Genomic DNA, 21,092 nt, shown 5'->3' with positions numbered 1-21,092 from the left:
GTCATGCCAAGCCATGACTGCATTACACAGCACAACAAAGTAAAATAAGTAGTTTACCTTTTCGGAGGTGTGCTGGTTGTCTGCAGCTCTTCATAAAACATCTGTTTATGCTTGTACTATTCCTCACTGCGTTATTTCTAACTGATCCACTGAACAAATAGCTCCAAATATCTCCATATGTTGTTGTTTTGACTGGTTTTAAGCGCCGCTAACAAAGCTCTGCTACTTTGGTCAGGATGACATGTTTCACTTCCTGTAAATTCTTCACAATAAAAGTCTCCTGTTATTTAGTCATTTAAAAGCCTTTAATTTTAAGCAGTAAATTATCAAATGTTTGGTTTGCATTGGCGATAAAGTTACACAACTCTGATATGTAAAGCTGGCCAATCAGAACAGAGTGGGCTCATCAGGAGGGGAGCTTAAAGAGACAGGAGCTAAAATGGACTGTAAAGAGAAACTGTGTATACTGAGGGGCTGCATAAAGGGACAGTATAAGATAAATAAGAAGGTTTTTGAACTGTGAATCATGCAAAACTACTCTACTGGAGTCCAAAAATTAAAATTTAGAGCTAAAATGAGTATAATTGGTCCTTTTTAACATGAATTAAACATGATATTTTGCCTCAGTGAAAACTTTAGCTGGTAAGATTCTAAAGATATCTGTATGACTACATTTATTGTTTATATCAGTTAATGCCTTACATTATTAAATGTAAGGCATTAATTAATTTAATTATATTAAATTAAAGCTTTTTAAAAGTGGTATGAAAAATGAATTAAACCAATTGGCTGCTCACAAGGATGAAAGTCAAGCTAAAAATGTGGCATGCTTTGGCACTGGTACAAAGTGCATATGATTTCTATTCAGTTCTGTTTAATGGGATTAAGAATGAACAACCATCAGCATTCTCTGTTATTTAAGGTTTAACCACAATTTAAGGAAACCACAATTTTATTACTTTGCCAATCAAATTGTTTTCTTTTCTCATTTCAATATTTTAAGGCACGGTTTTAACATTGCATTTTTCTCTCAGGTGTAAAGGACGCAAACGAGACTAGGCTGAGGACCATCGCCTCAGATCCTGATGATATTCACATGTACAGTGTCAGCGACTCCTCGTCCCTCCCGGACATCGTTGACAAACTCAGTATCAACCTCTGTAAAAGTGTCAACAGCTTCGGTAGGCAAAGAGTCCATCATCATTAAACAGCGTACATGTTAATAATCCCCAGCTCCACAGAAGAGCAGAGATCTGTTCATCTTTTGACAGTTTATTAATATCCATTCAGGAAGTACATTCCCATCCAAAAGAAATTCGACCGAGCTTCTTTCAAGAGGAAAACAATTAATACGTTTACACAGTCAAAAACCTTTTTTGTTCCACTTTTAACTTTCTTCTGATTTTCTTCTTACATAAGTGACGTTTCTTAAAGAAAACTTTGGCTTTGCAACCTTTTGCCCAAGCGCAATAGCCATGTCTTAATATGAGCTCACTTTTCAAAGAAATTGCTAATTTCAATAAACAATAAATACAATTAATGTGATAATGAATAAATTCTCCTCCTCACAATTGTAGAGGGCAGTCTTATCCTTTTCTTTAATTTCCAGGAGAAAAGAAGATAGACTTGTTTTCCTGTTGCAAGTACAAACCTTTCTTGAATTCTAGAGACATGGGGTGAGTGTCTCCAGATCCTACAGAAACTGACCACCTGGCCCAAGTGGGGGTCTGATAATGTGACACTCCAAAGAATCAAACACTCTTTCAAAAACTTTTGGAAAGCTTGATAGCTGACAAAATAACTCAAATGAACAACTGGACTAAAAGGATTTAAATGACCTTGAAGTCATTTGACCAAGTCAACTCCACATTAAACATATACATAAAAGTCCCCTTTGGGGTTCAGTTTGTCACCAGACCCCTGCTGTAAAATTCAAAGGACATTCCTTTGTGAGCTTTTAACACTTATTGTAGACAAATGAATTTTGTATGAATTAGATGCCTCATCATAATTTTAATAGCCAGACAATCTATTGATGAAGTATTAAAATTCAATTTCATTAAAATTTTCACCATGTGACAACCTTTCCCTCTATTGACTGTTATAGTGAAGTCTTTTTACACTACATGAACTACATTCAATTTTTAATTTAAAATCACACATTTTTGCATTTACTAGCGAAATATAGTATTAGCGAAATTACAGTATATTTGATAGTTAAATTAGACAAGAAGTCATATTGGATGTTTTTACATTTTTTATATTATTATTATTATTATTTATAATTTATATTTGAAGCCATGTGGTCTGAATGTTTAGTCACTACAAAATATTATGTTTACAGTGACCTAATTATTGCTTTAACTTTATAATATAATTGTTAAAACTTTATAATAGATTGTTGATAGTTAAATCAATGAAGAATGTCAGGTTTGTCTAAATATTATGAGATTAGTGTGAAGTTGAAGGTTTAATGTATATTCATATATAAACTTTCTTTTCTGAATAGTCTAACAATGCACCAATATCTAAAATTCTGCCATGCATTGATGCTTGAAGTGTGATTATGCACGTAAACCGTAAGTTTAATTTCCTAAGAACATGGATTAGTAAATCATAACTAGCCATTTCAATAACACCACATTTTCCTTGGAGAGTAAAGAAAATTAATATTCATTAGAACTTTGGCACAAAAAAGTCTTCAACATGCCCAAGACTTCAGAAACCAATAAAAGTTGAAAAGCATCTCCTGTGCCTTTAGACTGGCCCTCAACAAGTTCTCGAACTGTCTTTATTTCACCTCGACTTTTCTTAAGACATCTGTTTTAAATTTTTTTCTTCAACCTAATATATGCACACATTTTGACTGCAGATTTCTGCCAGAAGCGCATGGGTTATAGCTGCATGAGACAAAATGTCCTTATTACCTTCAGTGAAATAAAACACTAAAAAATAGGGAAAAAATCACCAATAGTTACCAATATAAATTAAACCAAATTAAACAAGATTTACAAAAATGGATACTCATCCCATTAAAAATAACAGGAAAACTTGAGATTATTAAAACAAATATTTTACCAAGATTTATATATTTCTTTTTCAAAACCTGCCAATTCATATACCAAAAAAAAAAAAAAAATCTTTAACCAGTGGGATAAAACAATAAATATATTTATTTGGGGATAGAAAGAAAGAAAACCTTGTATAACACTTAAAATGCTTAAATCAATCAAACTACATGGGGAACTGGCTCTTCCAAAATTAATTAATTATTACTACGCTGCTTTAATTAAACTGTTTGGTTATGCAACAATTCAGTGGCAAAGTATAAAGAAATGGAAATTTAACAAATGGGTAAGAACTGGAACATGTATATATCTGCTAAAATGAATAAAATTACAATACAATAATGGGATAAAAGTTACAAACCAAAGGATATTCTAAAGGGTCTCATATTTTTTGAGAGAGAGTTCTATGGACATGGAATTTAAACCAACTAAAGGCTTGATACATTATTATCAGTGAGTTAGTTAGTTACAGATAAAGGAATAGAAACTTTTGAGAATTTAACAAAACTGTACAATCAACCAAAATCCCATTTTTATAAATACTTACAAATGGGAAGTTACCTTTTAAAAGAAATAGGACTAAATAAAACAGTGAAGGAGATACACCCTTTAATAGCTTCAATGTCATTTTCATACTCATCAAACCATTCAGTGACCCCTCGTGCCCTGTGAATTGGGGTATTGTCATCCTGGAAGAGACCACTCCCATCAGGATAGAAATGTTTCATCATAGGATAAAGCTGATCACTCAGAACAACTTTGTATTGATTAGCAGTGATCCTTCCCTCTAAAGGGACAAATGGAACCAAACCATGCCAGTAAAATGCCCCCCACAGCATAACAGAGCCACCAGACCCCCTCACTGTAGGGATCAAACATTCAGGCCTGTACCTGTTTTTCCTTTTTTTTTTTGTCACTCATCTGTATATATACAGATTCATACAGGTGATGAATAACAGTTAAAAAAAACCAAAAAGTTTGAAAGTGGTGGGGGCACACAAAGAGGATTTTGAGAAGGAGGGGCATATTGCATACCTCAATGCATACTCAAAGCATATTTTGCATATATTCAGGCCAATGGGGGGGCCAGATATTGTATCAGGATGGCGCCCCCCCCCCCCCCCCATCCCATCCCCTTGGTGGAATCATTGACTGACAGACATGCAACATAAAACAGTCACAAATAACATGAAGAATAGCAGCTAGAAAACTTTTAAGTCCCTCAGAGGAACATGTTTCTCTAACTTTAAGCTGCGTTGCAGTTCATTCTAGTAGTTAAGAAACTGGAAACCAGTCTTCCCAGGTTCAGAGCTTTTTATGAGGATTTTTTAAAGCCAACCTGCTATGTGATCTGGTGTCAAAGTTATCAGCCCTGAGCTCAACTAAAGATGTTAAATAACTTAAAACTTAGATAGCAAGGCTTTATAAATGAAGACACAGGTCTGCCTGCATCTTCTAGATGCCACTGACTCTCTTATTACTGTTCTAATAAAAGTCACTTTATTCTTTTACTGATGACTCTCTTGTGTCTGTTCAGAGCCTGTCAGGTTGGTGGGAGGAGCCAGTCGCTGTGCAGGTACACTGGAGGTGAAACGAGCACTGTGGAAACCAGTGCATTACTCTGACTGGTCCCTGAAGGAAGCAGCTGTAGTATGTAGAGAGCTGGACTGTGGCTCTGTTGTTTCAACAAGAAGCAGAAATGAGCCCTCAGACAGATCTGTATGGAGGATCAATCCTGACTGTGTGAAGTCTGGATCTGCACTGAGGGAATGTGCATCATCATCTTCCTCTTCCTCCATCGTGGAGCTGACCTGCTCAGGTAAGTCCATCAGTGAAATCATCTATGACAGTAATATTTTCCTTCCACTGTCACAGTGATAGTTTGTGGTTTCCATTGGACTGAGCTGTAAACTTATCCAGGAAGACATTATCCTAAATGGTAGAGAAGTTAGCTTGTTCCTGGAGGCTCATTGCAGGTGTGATGGATCTTTTGAAATGTAACATAGATGGTTACTGAGTGAATTACCAACCAAACATATTCATGTAATAACTCATATGCTGTGAAAAATGTGCATAAAATCCATGGTTGGCACTCAGATCATGTAGTGACGTGTCTTGTTTAAGTGGTTTTGCCATACCTAGCTGTCCAAGGTGGCGGACCTACTCGCACATGCGCGAGTCACATCCCTGGTTTACTCAGATCCTATACCGACAGAGCGTCTTTGTCTGAACCAAGGTCACAACTGACAATGTCCCACAATGCTGTATGATAAAGTTCAAATTCAAATTTCACAATATGTTCCTGTGTAATGTCCACACCTGCATTGACTTCAAAGTAACATTCAGAATACAGTATTATATTGTGAAATATTATGTCTTGTGAAATCCTGGAAATAATTTACAATGTATGATAAAAACATAAATAAATGTGTATGTTAGACCAATTTTAAATTTCATTCTAAAAATTATACATGTATGTTTACATACATTACAATATGTATGTGCAAAACAAATATTTCTGCGACATATTCAAACTTAATGTTCTCCATATATGTGGAAAATAAATAATGGAATCTAGTATATACACATATATGTCACCTTATGTGAGAGACATCAAATACTTTTTCTACACGTTTGCACAGCTTTAAATATATCTGAAACAATTATCTCAATCTCAAATGTGTCCATATATGCAAGTTATATGTCCCATTTAATATATAGTAGATTTTCATTAATGGAAATATATCAGATTTTTGTATAGATCTGGATTCTCAGACTTGAAAGACAGAGTTTGCAGGCAGAAACCTAAAAGTTTATAGTACTGAAATTACAGATATACAACCCTGTTCTCAAGCACACCTTCTTACATGATATAATATTCCATGATGCCTGTGGGTGGTGGGTCCACAGTGAGGCTCCATGCTGCTTCTTTGGGCTGTGCCTGACCAGGCCCAATGGGCCAAGGCCTGACCACCAGACACCTCCTAAGATTTGTTATATTCTGTTTACAAAGAGATGTATTATATTTGTTATAATATATAGGATGATAAATAAAGATCAATATGAAATCCTCTCTCTCTCCAGACGCTGTCAGGCTGGTGAATGGGACTAGTCTGTGTTCAGGCAGACTGGAGGTGAAGTCTGAGCAGTTGTGGTCCTCAGTGTGTGAAGCTGACTTTGACCAGCAGGATGCAGAGGTGGTCTGTAGGGAGCTCGGCTGTGGGGATCCTTCAGTCCTCCAGGGGGCGCTCTATGGAGAAGTGGAGGCTCCAATGTGGACCAAAGAGTTCCAGTGTGGAGGCCATGAGTCTGCTCTCCTGGACTGTGGAAGATCAGACTCAGCTAGAAGCACCTGCTCACCTGGCAAAGCTGTTGGACTCACCTGCTCAGGTAGAAGAGGAGCTGCAGCTTTGATTTGGCTTCATTTCTGTTCTAATGAAACTCACTTTATTCTTTTACTGATGACTCTCTTGTTTCTGTTCAGAGCCTGTCAGGTTGGTGGGAGGAGCCAGTCGCTGTGCAGGTACACTGGAGGTGAAACAGGGAGAGTGGAGACCAGTGACTGACTCACAAGAGTTTATGAGTGACTCTGGCTGGACCTGGAAGAAAGCAGCGTCAGCTTGCAGAGATCTGGACTGTGGCACTGCTGTTTCAACAGGAAGCAGAAATGAAGCCTCACTCAGATCTATATGGAGGATCAGATCTGATTGTGTTCAGTCTGGATCTACACTGAGGGAATGTGTATCATTTCCAGACACAAGTTCCTCTTCCTCCATTGTGGAGCTCACTTGCTCAGGTAATCAGTGACATTATCTATGACATTGATATTTTCCTTCCTCTATCACAGTTATGGTCAGTGGTTTCCATTGGACTGAACTGTAAACTTATCCAGGACGACAGCATCCTAAAGGGTAGAGAAGTTAGTTTGTTCCTGGAGGCTCATTGCTTCAAACTGAGACAATCTGCAGCTTTAAGCAACCTGCTGTGGTTCACTCACACACCCTGCAGTTCTCTCAAGCCAGCTCAGTCACATCCAACTTATAAGCAATAACTACATTACAAATTAAAGCCAGTTAGTGTGTCAGAGAGTTTGCTGTTTGTAGTCCACCTGTTGTACAGAAGTGGAATCATCCACATCTCCATTTCCCTCATGGTTAACTTGCCATCAAACAACCTAAAAACCCGGACCATCCAATTCCTGGAGCAGACTTCACTCTTCTGGCCAGCAGCAGGAGGTAACTCCAATACAACAGGAGAAAAAGCTACTTTATGAACTTCCTTTTAGTGCAAAGGCACAATCAACAATCAGAGCCATTCTTCCTGCAACACATAGTCACAAGGAGGCAACCCTCTTGCTCTGGGGGGAGAACTCCAACACAGCAGTGCTCAGCGGAGGACTTGTGAGTGTCCCCACACTCGCCCCATAACTGTTCCCCTGAGTAACTCTAGAAAAGAAGAGAGTCCAGCCCCTCTCCAGGAGTTTGGTTCCAGAGCCGGTGCTGTGTGTAGGGATGAGCCCAACTTAATCCAGTTGGTACCCTTCCTCCTGCTGCACCAGCTCCGGCTCCTTCCCCACCAGAGAGGTGACATTACACAACCTTACAACCAGTTTATGGTGCCAGAGGTGTGGAAATGCTGACTTTGAAAATGAGACAAAGTGCTATTTTAATAGAAGACTTACCTCAACAGACTAAAATAAGCTTAAGAGGAAATGACATGCTTATTGTCAAGATATTAATTTTGATGGGTAAACATGTGGATGGGTCTGAATAAATGGAAGTCAACCTGAGTAAAGTGAAGCAACACAAAGAACTAACAAGTAGAGTAGTGACTTTAATGACAAAAATGTACACCGAAGTGCAGCAGCAACAGTAACATTAACTACAAGCTTTGATTTAGCCCATCTAAGATAAAGCAGAGACAAAACATCAACTGCCACTTTACACCTGTCTGTGACAAGTAGAAAAGATTCACTTTGGTTTAAAAATCGCTTTCATGAAGAAGTCTACTTCAAAACCTCGAGGTCCCAGCAAGGGGCTACAGTGGAGCCACAGGCTAACATTAGCTAGCTAGCAGAGTGTGAGGTCGAAACACATCAAGGTCGCTAATATAGAATCAATATGAGCATGATACAAATCAAATATGTAGTGTTAGGACCACAACCTCACAAAACTATCTTTGTAAAAGTGAATATATCTGTAGGTTACGCGACATTAAGGGAGCTACATATGAAGATAACTTAGCTAGATAAAGCTAACACTATGTTGACATTTTTGAGTTGCTAATGTGATCTTGATTCTGTTCACCTTTGATGTCATCTGTTCTGGAAGTCATACAGATTAATACATTTGATGTTGAAGAGGTTATTTTAGCTGGTTCTGTGAGGCTATCAATGTGAAGTCTGTAGTCTAGATCTCCTAGCTAGCAGCTTTATAGCTGTCAATGGTCACATTACTGACTGAACAGCCTAACCAATTAAATTTACTGTAGTGGCTCCAAGGAAGCTGATTGGGCAGAATTTTTAAATTCTCCTTCTAGCAAACCTCAGTGTACAAAATCATTTTGCCAAACAGGCAATAAACCAGGCAGTAAACCTGTCAAAGTCTGTGTGAGAGTTTCTTACCTCAGTGTGTGAAAGTGAGCTTGCAAGCCTGCAACTGGATGCTCAGACTCTAAACACAAAGTTTGCAGGCAGAAACCTAAATGTTTTCAAAATTAAAATGATCCAGGTACACAACACTGTTCTCAAGCACACCATTTTACATGATATAAGATTCCATAATCCCTGTGGGTGGTGGGTCCACAGAGCAGGTCCATGTTCCTTCTTCAGGCTGTGCCTGACCAGGCCCCATAGGCCAAGGCCCGACCACCAGTGACTCCCTGACCGGGCTCTAGGAGGAGACCTCCTGAGATATATTACATTTGTTATAGTATATAAGGTGGTAAACAAAGATCAGTATTAAATATGAAATCCTCTCTCTCCAGACTCTGTCAGGCTGGTGGATGGGAATAGTCTGTGTTCAGGCAGACTGGAGGTGAAGTCTGAGCAGTCGTGGTCCTCAGTGTGTGAAGCTGACTTTGACCAGCAGGATGCAGAGGTGGTCTGTAGGGAGCTCGGCTGTGGGGCTCCTTCAGTCCTCCAGGGGGCGCTCTATGGAGAAGTGGAGGCTCCGATGTGGACCAAAGAGTTCCAGTGTGGAGGCCATGAGTCTGCTCTACTGGACTGTGGAAGATCAGACTCAGCTAGAAGCACCTGCTCACCTGGCAAAGCTGTTGGACTCACCTGCTCAGGTAGAAGAGGAGCTGCAGCTTTGATTTGGTTTCATTTCTGTTCTAATGAAACTCACTTTATTCTTTTACTGATGACTCTCTTGTTTCTGTTCAGAGCCTGTCAGGTTGGTGGGAGGAGCCAGTCGCTGTGCAGGTACACTGGAGGTGAAACGAGGAGAGTGGAGACCAGTGTTTTACTATGACTGGACCCTGAAGGAAGCAGCTGCAGTGTGTAGACATCTGGACTGTGGCTCTGCTGTTTCAACAGGAAGCGTAAGTGAAGCCTCAGACAGATCTGTATGGAGGATCAGATCTGAGTGTGTTCAGTCTGGATCTGCACTAATGGACTGTGCATCATCAGATTCCTCTTCCTTCATCATGGAGGTCACCTGCTCTGGTAAGTCCATCAGTGAAATCATCTATGACAGTAATATTTTCCTTCCTCTGTCACAGTGATAGTCGCTGGTTTCCATTGGACCGAACTGTAAACTTATCCAGGACAACGGCATCCTACATGGTAGAGAAGTTAGTTGGTTCCTGGAGGCTCATTGCTTCAAACTGAGACAATCTGCAGCTTTAAGCAACCGGTGTGGTTCACTCACACACCCTGCAGTTCTCCTGAGCAGCTCAGTCACATCCACCTTACAAGCAACAACTACATTATAAATTAAAATAGTCAGTGTATCCGAGAGTCTGCTAGTTGTAGTCCACCTGATCACTAGAGGTGGAATCATCCACATCTCCATTTCCCTCCTGGTCAATTTGCCATCAAAGAGCTTAAATCCCAGACCATCCATCTCGTGCAGCAGAATGCTCTCTTCTGGCCAGCAACAAGAGGTAATTCCAGAGAACTCCAACACAGCAGCGCTCAGTGGGCAGCTTGTGAGTGTCGCCACACTCGTCCCACAACTGTCCCCCTGAGTAACTCCAGAGAAGAAAAGCTTAAAAGAATAAGCTTAAGCTTAAGAGGAAATGGCATGCTTATTGTCAAGATATTAATTTTGATGGGTAAATATGTGGTAGGTCTGAATAAATGGAAGTCAACCTGAGTAAAGTGAAGTAATACAAAGAACTAACGAGTAGAATAGTGACTTTAATGACAAATCATGTCAAAGTTCAGCAGCAACAGTAACATTAACTACAAGCTTTGATTCAGCCCATCTAAGATCAAGCAGAGACAAAACATCAGCTGCCACTTCACACCTGTCTGTGACAAGTAGAAAAGATTCATTTTGGTTTGAAATACACGTTCATGAAGAAATCTACTTCAAAACCTTGAGGTCCTAGTGACCACGGCTGTAACGCGCCTGTGTGAATCTTCTTGCCTCATTGTGTGTGAAAGTGAGTTTGCAAACCTTCAACTGGATGCTCAGACTCTAAATACGAAGTTTACGGGCAGAAACCTTAAAGTTTATAAAACTAATATTACAGGTACAAAACTATGTTCTCAATCACACCTTTTTAGATGATCTAATATTCCATAATCACTGTGTGGTGGGTCCACAGAGCAGTTTCATGTTGCTTCTTTGTGCTGAGCCTAACGAGGCCCCATGGGCCAGGGTCCTGCCACCAGAGACTCCCCAACCGGGCTCCAGGAGGAGACCTCCTGAGATGTATTATATTTGTTATAATATATAAGGTGGTAATTAAAGATCAGTATAACATGGAAATCCTCTCTCTCCAGACGCTGTCAGGCTGGTGAATGGGACTAGTCTGTGTTCAGGCAGACTGGAGTTGAAGTCTGAGCAGTCGTGGTCCTCAGTGTGTGAAGCTGACTTTGACCAGCAGGATGCAGAGGTGGTCTGTAGGGAGCTCGGCTGTGGGGCTCCTTCAGTCCTCCAGGGGGCGCTCTATGGAGAAGTGGAGGCTCCGATGTGGACCAAAGAGTTCCAGTGTGGAGGCCATGAGTCTGCTCTCCTGGACTGTGGAAGATCAGACTCAGCTAGAAGCACCTGCTCACCTGGCAAAGCTGTTGGACTCACCTGCTCAGGTAGAAGAGGAGCTGCAGCTTTGATTTGGCTTCATTTCTGTTCTAATGAAACTCACTTTATTCTTTTACTGATGACTCTCTTGTTTCTGTTCAGAGCCTGTCAGGTTGGTGGGAGGAGACAGTCGCTGTGCAGGTACACTGGAGGTGAAACAGGGAGAGTGGAAACCAGTAGAAATATTCTGGAACCTGAAGGAAGCGGCTTCAGTTTGTAGAGATCTGGATTGTGGCTCTGCTCTTTCAATGAGAAAGAGGAATGAGCCCTCAGACAGATCTGTATGGTCGATCAGATCTAAGTGTGTTCAGTCTGGCTCTGCACTGAGGGAATGTGCATTGCAACTTCCTTCGGTACTCTCAAGTACCGTCGAGCTCACCTGCGCAGGTAAGTCCATCAGTGACATCATCTATGACGGTAATATTTTCCTTCCTCTGTCACAGTGATAGTCAATGGTTTCCATTGGACTGAACTGTAAACTTCCTAGCGAGGGGCTGCAGTGCAGCCACAGACTATCATTAGCTGATAAGCAGAGTGTGAAGCAGAAAAACATTAAGATCGCTCATACAGAATAAATATGAGCATGATACAAGTCAAATATGTAGTGTTTGGACCACAACCTCACAAAAAAATCTTTGTAAAAGTCGATATGCCTTTCGGTTACACTACGTTAAAGGTGCAGTGTACAGAATTTATGAGCATTTAATGGTATGGACTTGGCAGAAATGGAATATAATATTCACAAGTACATTTTCATTAGTGTATAATCACCTGGTAAAAAAAATGATTGTGTTTTCGTTACATTAGAATGAGCCCTTTATATCTACATAGAGAGCAGGTCCTCTTCCATGTAGTCCGCCATCTTGTACCGCCATGTTACTACAGTAGCCCAGAATGGACTAACCAAACACTACAACACAAAGTTTTGTGCCCACCATAGGTTCTCCTATACACTTATGTTGTATTCACCAAACGCAGAGTGAATTTTCACCTTGCATTACTTGTGTGAGTTTGACCGCGGGATCATTTGTGTTTATTCACCCCAAACAGCCAATGAGCAACAGCAGGCACTGACTACTCCCCATCTGCACCATGGGAGCCAGCACAGTGATGTTACTGAAGCTCAGCCTGTGTGCCATCATGACGGCTCAGTCCTCTCGCTAACAACAATAATACTGCTACTTATCTGTAAACACTGAGAGATACATTATCAACTCTTCTCTGATCTTATTGCTGTGATAAACTGCATTAATCCGTCACAAGAAAACTCCCCCCAAAAATCTGCCGATTTACTGCACTACAGACCTTAAAGCAGTATGAACCCAAAATAAACTTAGATTTTGCTGATTTAATTGCAATAAATGGTACTGAAATAACTACATCATGATGCTGATTTGTAAAAAAAAGTATGAATTCATGCTTCATTAGGTCTTCTGCAAGATGACAAGCAAATAACTTAAAATGCTTGTTTCTGAATGGAGTTCAATCAGAACTATTCTTTGTAAACATTAGCTGCTCCATGGACACTCAAATTAACATAATCTAAAGGCATAAATACAGCAGTGACATGATTATACACATAGATATCTACATACTGATTAACTTTAAAATATATAAACTCACTAGCATTTAAGATGTTGACGACAGCAGCTGAAGGGGGTGTGTGACTTCAGTTTTAGCTCCAGCTAAATTAGGTAAAGAGATCTATTACTTGTTATATTTGTTATAGTATATAAAGTGGTCAATAAAATCAGTATTAAATTGTACATTATCTCTCTCTCCAGACGCTGTCAGGCTGGTGAATGGGAATAGTCTGTGTTCAGGCAGACTGGAGGTGAAGTCTGAGCAGTCGTGGTCCTCAGTGTGTGAAGCTGACTTTGACCAGCAGGATGCAGAGGTGGTCTGTAGGGAGCTCGGCTGTGGGGCTCCTTCAGTCCTCCAGGGGGCGCTCTATGGAGAAGTGGAGGCTCCGATGTGGACCAAAGAGTTCCAGTGTGGAGGCCATGAGTCTGCTCTCCTGGACTGTGGAAGATCAGACTCAGCTAGAAGCACCTGCTCACCTGGCAAAGCTGTTGGACTCACCTGCTCAGGTAGAAGAGGAGCTGCAGCTTTGATTTGGCTTCACATCTGTTCTAATGAAACTCACTTTATTCTTTTACTGATGACTCTCTTGTTTCTGTTCAGAGCCTGTCAGGTTGGTGGGAGGAGCCAGTCGCTGTGCAGGTACACTGGAGATGAAACGAGAAGAGTGGAGACCAGTGTTTTACTCTGATTGGACCCTGAAAGAAGCAGCTGCAGCCTGTCGAGATCTGGACTGTGGCTCTGCTGTTTCAACGAGAAGAACATATGAGCCCTTAGACAGACCCGTATGGAATATCGGATCTGACTGTGTTCAGTCTGGATCCACACTGAGGGACTGTGCATCATCAGGGTCCTCTGCCTCCATCGTGGGGCTCACCTGCTCAGGTAAGTCCATCAGTGACATCATCTATGACAGTGATATTTTCCTTCCTCTGTCACAGTGATAGTCAGTGGTTTCCATTGGACTGAACTGTGAACTTATCCAGGACAACGGCATCGTAAAGGGTAGAGAAGTTAGCTTGCTCCTGGAGGCTCATTGCTTCAAACTGAGACAATCTGCAGCTTTAAGCAACCTGCTGTGGTTCACTCACACACCCTGCAGTTCTCCTGAGCAACTCAGTCACATCCACCTTATAAGAAACTATTACATTAGAAATTAAAAGTAATTAATGTTTCAGAGAGCCTGCTATTTGTAGTCTACCTGTTCTGCAGAGGTGGAATCATCCACATCTCCATTTCCTTCATTCAAAGTCTCAGACAGTCCATTTCCTGCAGCACTCTTCTGGCCAGCAACAAGAGGTAACTCCAGTAAAACAGGACAAAAGCTGCTTTATGAACTTCCTTTGGTTGCAAAGGCCCAAACAACAGTCAGAGCATCTGACCACAATCCATCATTGGACCGCAATCTCACAAATCTCTCCTTGTTAAAATAAATATGTCTGTAGGTTACGCTACATTGAGGGAGCTTCAAATCAAGACAAGTTAGCTAAAGCTAACACCATGTCAACATTTTTTAATAATTGAATGCCAATATGATCTCAATCCTGTCCACCTTTGATTCAGTTCAGTTCATTTCAGTTTTATCGTGCCAAACCATAACAGAAGTCATCTCAGGGCAGTTTTCACATAGAGCAGGTCTAGACCGTACTCTTTAATTTACAGAGATCCAACATTCCCCCATGAGCAGCACTTGGCGACAGCAGTAAGGAAAAACTCCCCTTTAACGGGAAGAAACCTCAAGCAGAACCCGGCTCTAGCTGGGCGCCATCTACCTTGACCAGTTAGGTTGAGAGAGAGAAGGAGGGAGGGGGAGAGAGACACAGAGAAGCATAATAAGAACAATAACAACAATACACCATAACAAATGGAATGGCTGTAAAGTTTTCCAAGTTCGGTGTGAGAGACTAAGAATAAGACTTTCAAATGAGTTATAATTAGGTTTAAGTCTAGAGTTGATTATTAGGCTTCAGTTGAAAATGGTTGCAATTCCACCTCTTCAGCTGGTGTCTCGAGGAGTGTGAGTGTTACCGCGTTGGTCCAAGTATAAGACGTTTTTTTTCCCTGGAAATACATCTGAAAAAAGTGAGGACGTCTTGTATTCAGGGTCCAAACTTTTCAATCAATCAATCAATCAATTTTTATTTATTTAGCGCCATATCACAACAAAAGTCATCTCAAGGCACTTTTCACACAGAGCAGGTCAAGACCGTACTGTCTCTGTGTTATGGATGTATAAATAGGTAGGTGTCTGTCTGCAATGAGGCGATGAGTAAAGTTTTAGCTCAGTAATCAGCGCAGTCGTCTCTGATCTGGGAGACTCCAGTTTGAGACCCGATGTGGGGACCTCCTTCGTAAGGTAGTTTATTCATGAACACTTATTGTAACACTTTAATTTTTTAAAAATGAAAAGTGTAATAAAAACAAAAACAGGATTTTTATGCCTCTTTCCACTTTTATTTGAATACAAATACAAACAATTTTGCTGCCTCAACAAATACAAATACAAATACAAATATTGGGGCCTCTGGACATCCTTTTTTGGCAGGGGCCCAGAGACGTCCGACATTGTCTTTGCATATGTACACATCGACTCAACATTCATAATGGTGCTGCCGATAATCACAGTCGGTTTCTCAGCAGGTGTGTCACTGACTGGAGAGAACCTATTAGAAACGTGAAGAAGTGGTTGGTGGTGAATTGTCGGCTTCTGCTTAGGGCTATGCTTCTTTCGGACAATCACCCAGCCACCCTGGCTTCCCCGCTGCTCAGGAACTACTGGAGCAGTAGGAGCTACGTTAGGTTGGTTCGTGCCAGCTACTGGGAGCTGCCTAAATACAGTAGATAATGATAGATTGTTCATGGTGCAGAGCCACACTTCCAATTCACTGAGCCTCACCTCCAACACTAAACATTCACTCTCCTGACACACCGAGCAGGAGAGTGAGAGAGAGAGAGAAGCCATCACAAATTGCTCAGCTAAGTTAACTGCTAAGCTAACTGCTGAACTAAAGTCACTAACGACTGTGAGATTAGCATGAAAAGTTGCTTCTTTGGTTTGTTCCTGACCAGGCCCCATGGGCCAAGGCCCGGCCACCAGAGACTCCCTGGCCAGACTCCAGGAGGGGACCTCCTGAGATGTATTATATTTCTATTTATAATGAGAGTATTATATTTGTTATAAGATGGTTCATAAAGATCAGTTTTAAATTGTAAATCTTCTCTCTCTCCAGACGCTGTCAGGCTGGTGAATGGGACTAGTCTGTGTTCAGGCAGACTGGAGGTGAAGTCTGAGCAGTCGTGGTCCTCAATGTGTGAAGCTGACTTTGACCAGCAGGATGCAGAGGTGGTCTGTAGGGAGCTCGGCTGTGGGGATCCTTCAGTCCTCCAGGGGGGGCTCTATGGAGAAGTGGAGGCTCCAATGTGGACCAAAGAGTTCCAGTGTGGAGGCCATGAGTCTGCTCTCCTGGACTGTGGAAGATCAGACTCAGCTAGAAGCACCTGCTCACCTGGCAAAGCTGTTGGACTCACCTGCTCAGGTAGAAGAGGAGCTGCAGCTTTGATTTGGCTTCATTTCTGTTCTAATGAAACTCACTTTATTCTTTTACTGATGACTCTCTTGTTTCTGTTCAGAGCCTGTCAGGTTGGTGGGAGGAGCCAATCGCTGTGCAGGTACACTGGAGATAAAACAGGGAGAGTGGAATCCAGTGACTGACCATGGATGGACCCTGAAAGAAGCAGCTGTTGTTTGTAGATATTTGGACTGTGGCTCTGCTGTTTCAACTGGAAAAAGAGAGGAGCGCATTTCCAGATCTGTTTGGAGGATCAAGCCTGAATGTGTTCGCTCTGGATCTGAACTGAGGAAGTGTTTATCATCAGTTTCCTCTTCCTATATCGTGGATGTCACCTGCTCAGGTAAGTTCATCAATGACATCATCTATGACAGTAATATCTTCCTTCCTCTGTCACAGTGATAGTTGGTAGTTTTCATTGGACTGAACTGTAAACTTATCCAGGACGACGGCATCCTAAAGATGAAACATTTGATTTAACTGCATGTGAAGATGTTGATTGTTAACAATCAGTTGAATCATTTCAACCAGACAGGAGCTTTAAGGAGACAATCAGCAGACTTTCATTCATTCTTTCAAACCGGCTGTAAACACATGAGTTGTTTTTGTCCAACATCATCAGCATACAGAGGAGATCAGATGAACTTATAATCAACAAGCTGCTTCACACTTCAGTGATTTTAGGAGATTTAACGTCACTAAAGTTTCTGTTTGATGGGAGCTGTTGTTCTCATGATGTCATGTGATCTAATGTGATGACTGAATGTTTCTCGTCAGATCCAACAGTTCTTATCATCAGACTGGTCGTCCTGCCGGTGACTCTGCTGTTGGTCGTCACTGTCGTCTTTTTCATCCTAAAGGATGAACATGTTGTTTAGAGGACTGGTTGAAATGAAGCACTCAGCCTGTTTATATTGAACTGAAGAGAGGAGTGATGCAGTAACTTAGATCTGTGTTGTCATGTCTCTCCAGGAGAACACTGAGCTGGATTCTTATAACCTCGGTGTTTCCAGAGCTGAAGGAGAGCCGGCTGAAGAGGAAGGAGCTCAGGGAGCAGAGTAGGACCTCCAAGGAGCCACAAACCCACTGAAGAAGAAAATCATCTTTGGTTTCATCTCTCCTCTCAGTCTCAGCCAGGTTTTTGAAGCCCAGTATGACGTCCATACTGGTTGATTCCACAGCTTCTGATTTACATCCAGCACCAACACTCAGTGCCAAAGTCAATAAATCATTTAAAAATTCATCCAGTTGTTTGAGAGTTTATATCTTTTTTCTTCACTGCCTTTTATATATTATATACTACTTGTTCAGCTGAAATTTGTTATTGCTTTTTCGAATATATTTGCTTTCTGAGTTAAAAAAAAAACTGAATAAAAGAAAAAGTTATCAAGTGAAATCAAATGATTTATCTTTGTTTTGCTGTTTTTAGGAAAATTCTGCTGAATGTTGACTCATTTATTGTATGCGAGTTAGTTTCATGCTAATAAATCAGTTTCTAATGTACCAATAACACTTTTACACTTTGCTGCTTTCATTTTGAAGGTTAGACCCCAAAAGGAATTAGGATTATCTTGTATATGGTAGTTATGTTATAATTCAATTAGCCTGCTCATAAAAGGGTTCACCAAATTGTATTCACTGTGTGACATGTTTTAATTTCACATTTTCCCTTCCTTTAAAACAAACTAAAATTCCATTTTATGATGATATGATGTGTTGAACTCTTTGATATCGTCATCAAAAGTGTGAGGAGCTCTTTCAAGGACCTGGAGAGTGACAAGATTCTTCAGTTGACTGTGAGGTTGGTGGACTCGATGAAGTGGTCCACAGAGGAGGCAGAACTAGCCAGTTATGGAGCAGACCATCTCTGTGTCATCACAGACCACTTTGCTGACATACTGGATAGGGTGGGCTGTGACAGGGGTCATGAAAGGCACCAGGAGGTGATCAAAGTGCTGACCCAGGTCCAACAAAGCAAGGTATGGGCAGAGTTTTTAACAGACCCTGCAAGGCTGCAGAGCTTCCTCAGTCTTCAGATGGTGGTTGAGCTGATCCTCATGCTCCCTCTATCCACTGCTGACTGCGAGCGTGGCTTCAGTGCCACGAAGCACATTAAAATGGATTGGTGGAGTAACCTTTCATTTGAAATGCTGTGGAAACTGCTAAACATTAGCATTGAGGGGCAGTTTCCAATTACAATGCTGAGCGTGTTGTACAAAGATGGCTGTCAGCTGGGCAGCTTAGGTTTTTATCATCTGCTATAGCCTGTACTTACTTTCACTCACTCACTCATGCAGCAGTGAGCTGTGACGGAGCTGCAGGCGTCTCTCTGTTTGCATGTTAACAAAGTGAAGCTCATCACTGTAACCGACACTCTGCTGTTTGTCTTTCAAATGAGTGTGAGGAGGTGGAGCATCAGGTTCAGAAGGTCGTTCAGGAGATGGAGAACATCCTGGGAGAGCCGCTACAGAGCTACTTCTAACACACACATACAGTATACACACACACACACACACACACATATATATGTACAGCTGGAGAGGATCTGCACACACTACACATACCTGCACACGCCTACACACACCTGCACACACCTACACACACCTGCACACACTACACACACCTGCACACACCACACACACCTGCACACACTACACACACCTGCACACACCACACACACCTGCACACACCTACACACACCTGCACATACCTACACACACCTGCACACCTACACACACTACACACACCTACACACACTACACACACCTGCACACACTACATACACACTACACACACCTACACACACTACACACGCCTACACACACTACATACACACTACACACACCTACACACACCTGCACACACCTGCACACACCTGCACACACCTACACACACTACACACACCTGCACACACTACACATACCTGCACACACCTACACACACTACACACACCTGCACACACTACACATACCTACACACACTACACACACCTGCACACACTACGCACACCTGCACACACTACACACACCTGCACACACCTGCACACATATGCAAAATTGCATGACTCATCCCTACTCCTTTTCCCCAAAGATGATTTTGTTAACTGTGAGCAACAGGGAAGTCTTCCAACTCTATAATTTGTCTTTCAACTTACTGTCTACACAGGAAGCAAATATCAAACAGAGCAAATATGTGATCAGTTTAATAAAATAACCTCCAGCATGAGGGACTGATGGAGCTGAAAGAACATGAGAGACTTTCTCCTGCAGCATTGGAAGTCGTAGTAGAAAAAAAAGGAAATTGAGTCAGTACTATGGCCACTGTAAATCCTGGATTCTGATTGGTTGGAAGGTGTTAGATCAACTTTTAGTAACCAGACAGTTTAACTGGACACCTATGAACTTTGCTAGAACATCTCAACATGTTGCTGCAGGTGTCAGAGTCAGCAGAGACTCACCTGTTCCTTTTTAAAATGAGACGTTCAAGAAGCAGCGGTGAGCTGTGACGGAGCTGCAGGCGTCTCTCTGTTTGCATGTTAACAAAGTGAAGCTCATCACTGTAACCGACACTCTGCTCTTTGTCTTTCAGATGAGTGTGAGGAGGTGTTTTCACATTCTGAGAGAACCGCTACAGAGCTACTTCTAACACACATATACAGTAAGTGCACACATATACAGTATATATACACACTAGGAGTGTGCCTGAATACAAATACGTTATTCAGCGAAGCACAAATAGTGTTGTTTTTTTTTAACGAATATTTGTATCATACAAATATTTTTTAAATTATTTGTTTTCAGGAAGAAAAAAATTATGTCAAATACCAGCACGCAGGTTGGTTACATCACTATCTCAGTGTCTCTCTTCTGCTCCGCTGTTACGTTAATCTGCAGGTTTCAACGAGGGGAGTCACATCCACCTGCTACATGACGCACATTTCCTTGTTTGTGTCAAGAACTAAACAGAATTGACAGTTCACATTGGCCTCATTAACCCTTCTCTCAATGTCCCAAGTGACAGAGCCCACAATGCACGAGAGGGGAAGAATGGGAGTAGGATCTTTACAAGACTTTTCAGAGGGAAACAAACGAGAGAGAGTATCAGATTTTAAGTTCTTGGAGCCAGGGCGACAGGACAGGATGAAATGGAACCGGTTGAAAAAGAGAGCCCACCTTGCCTGCCGAGAGTTGAGCCTCTTTGCCGTCCTCAAGTACTCAAGGTTCTTATGATCCATCCAGATGAGAAAAGGCTGCTCAGCCCCCTCCAACCAGTGCCTCCACTCCCCCAATGCCACCTTGTGGCCACCTTGCCACCAATGCCACCTTGATTGGCCCACTCCCAGTGGGAGTGGGCCAATCAACAACAGCACTAACCTTTATGGGGTCCATCGTGACCTCCCCCTCAGACACTATGAACCCCAGGAAGGACAAGGAGGGAACATGAAACTCACACTTCTCAGCTTTGACAAAGAGTTGGTGGTGGAGGAGGCGCTGGAGGACCTGCTGGATGTGCTGAATATGAGTTTGCTCATCGGGGGAAATGATTAAGATGTCATCCAGGTAAACAAAAACAAACTCATTGAGCATGTCCCGGAGGACGTCATTCACCAGGGCCTGAAAGAC

The 21,092-nt window shown here is 41.7% G+C and overlaps 1 protein-coding gene across 1 annotated transcript; it reads left to right on the top strand.

Moving 5' to 3' along the window:
• The first annotated feature begins 9,680 nt into the window (after positions 1 to 9,680).
• On the top strand, positions 9,681 to 17,816 carry LOC121887321 (scavenger receptor cysteine-rich type 1 protein M130-like). Its single transcript, XM_042398053.1, has 6 exons — positions 9,681 to 9,735; positions 11,305 to 11,328; positions 13,505 to 13,612; positions 16,129 to 16,437; positions 16,532 to 16,813; positions 17,443 to 17,816. Exons 1-6 carry the CDS (start codon positions 9,681 to 9,683, stop codon positions 17,451 to 17,453), a joined length of 789 nt encoding a protein of 262 aa, XP_042253987.1. The 3' UTR covers positions 17,454 to 17,816.
• Positions 17,817 to 21,092: the final 3,276 nt, after the last annotated feature.

This window comes from Thunnus maccoyii, chromosome 20 (assembly GCF_910596095.1).
Source record: "Thunnus maccoyii chromosome 20, fThuMac1.1, whole genome shotgun sequence".
Taxonomy (NCBI): domain Eukaryota; kingdom Metazoa; phylum Chordata; class Actinopteri; order Scombriformes; family Scombridae; genus Thunnus; species Thunnus maccoyii.
This window is presented reverse-complemented; position numbering and strand designations above follow the sequence as displayed.

Coding starts and splice junctions, on each gene's coding strand:
- LOC121887321 (XM_042398053.1), top strand. CDS start 9,681: ATGGACTGTGCATCATCAGATTCCTCTTCCTTCATCATGGAGGTCACC. Junction 9,736..11,304: donor CATGGAGGTCACCTGCTCTG/GTAAGTCCATCA, acceptor GCTCACCTGGCA/AAGCTGTTGGACTCACCTGC. Junction 11,329..13,504: donor TGTTGGACTCACCTGCTCAG/GTAGAAGAGGAG, acceptor GTTTCTGTTCAG/AGCCTGTCAGGTTGGTGGGA.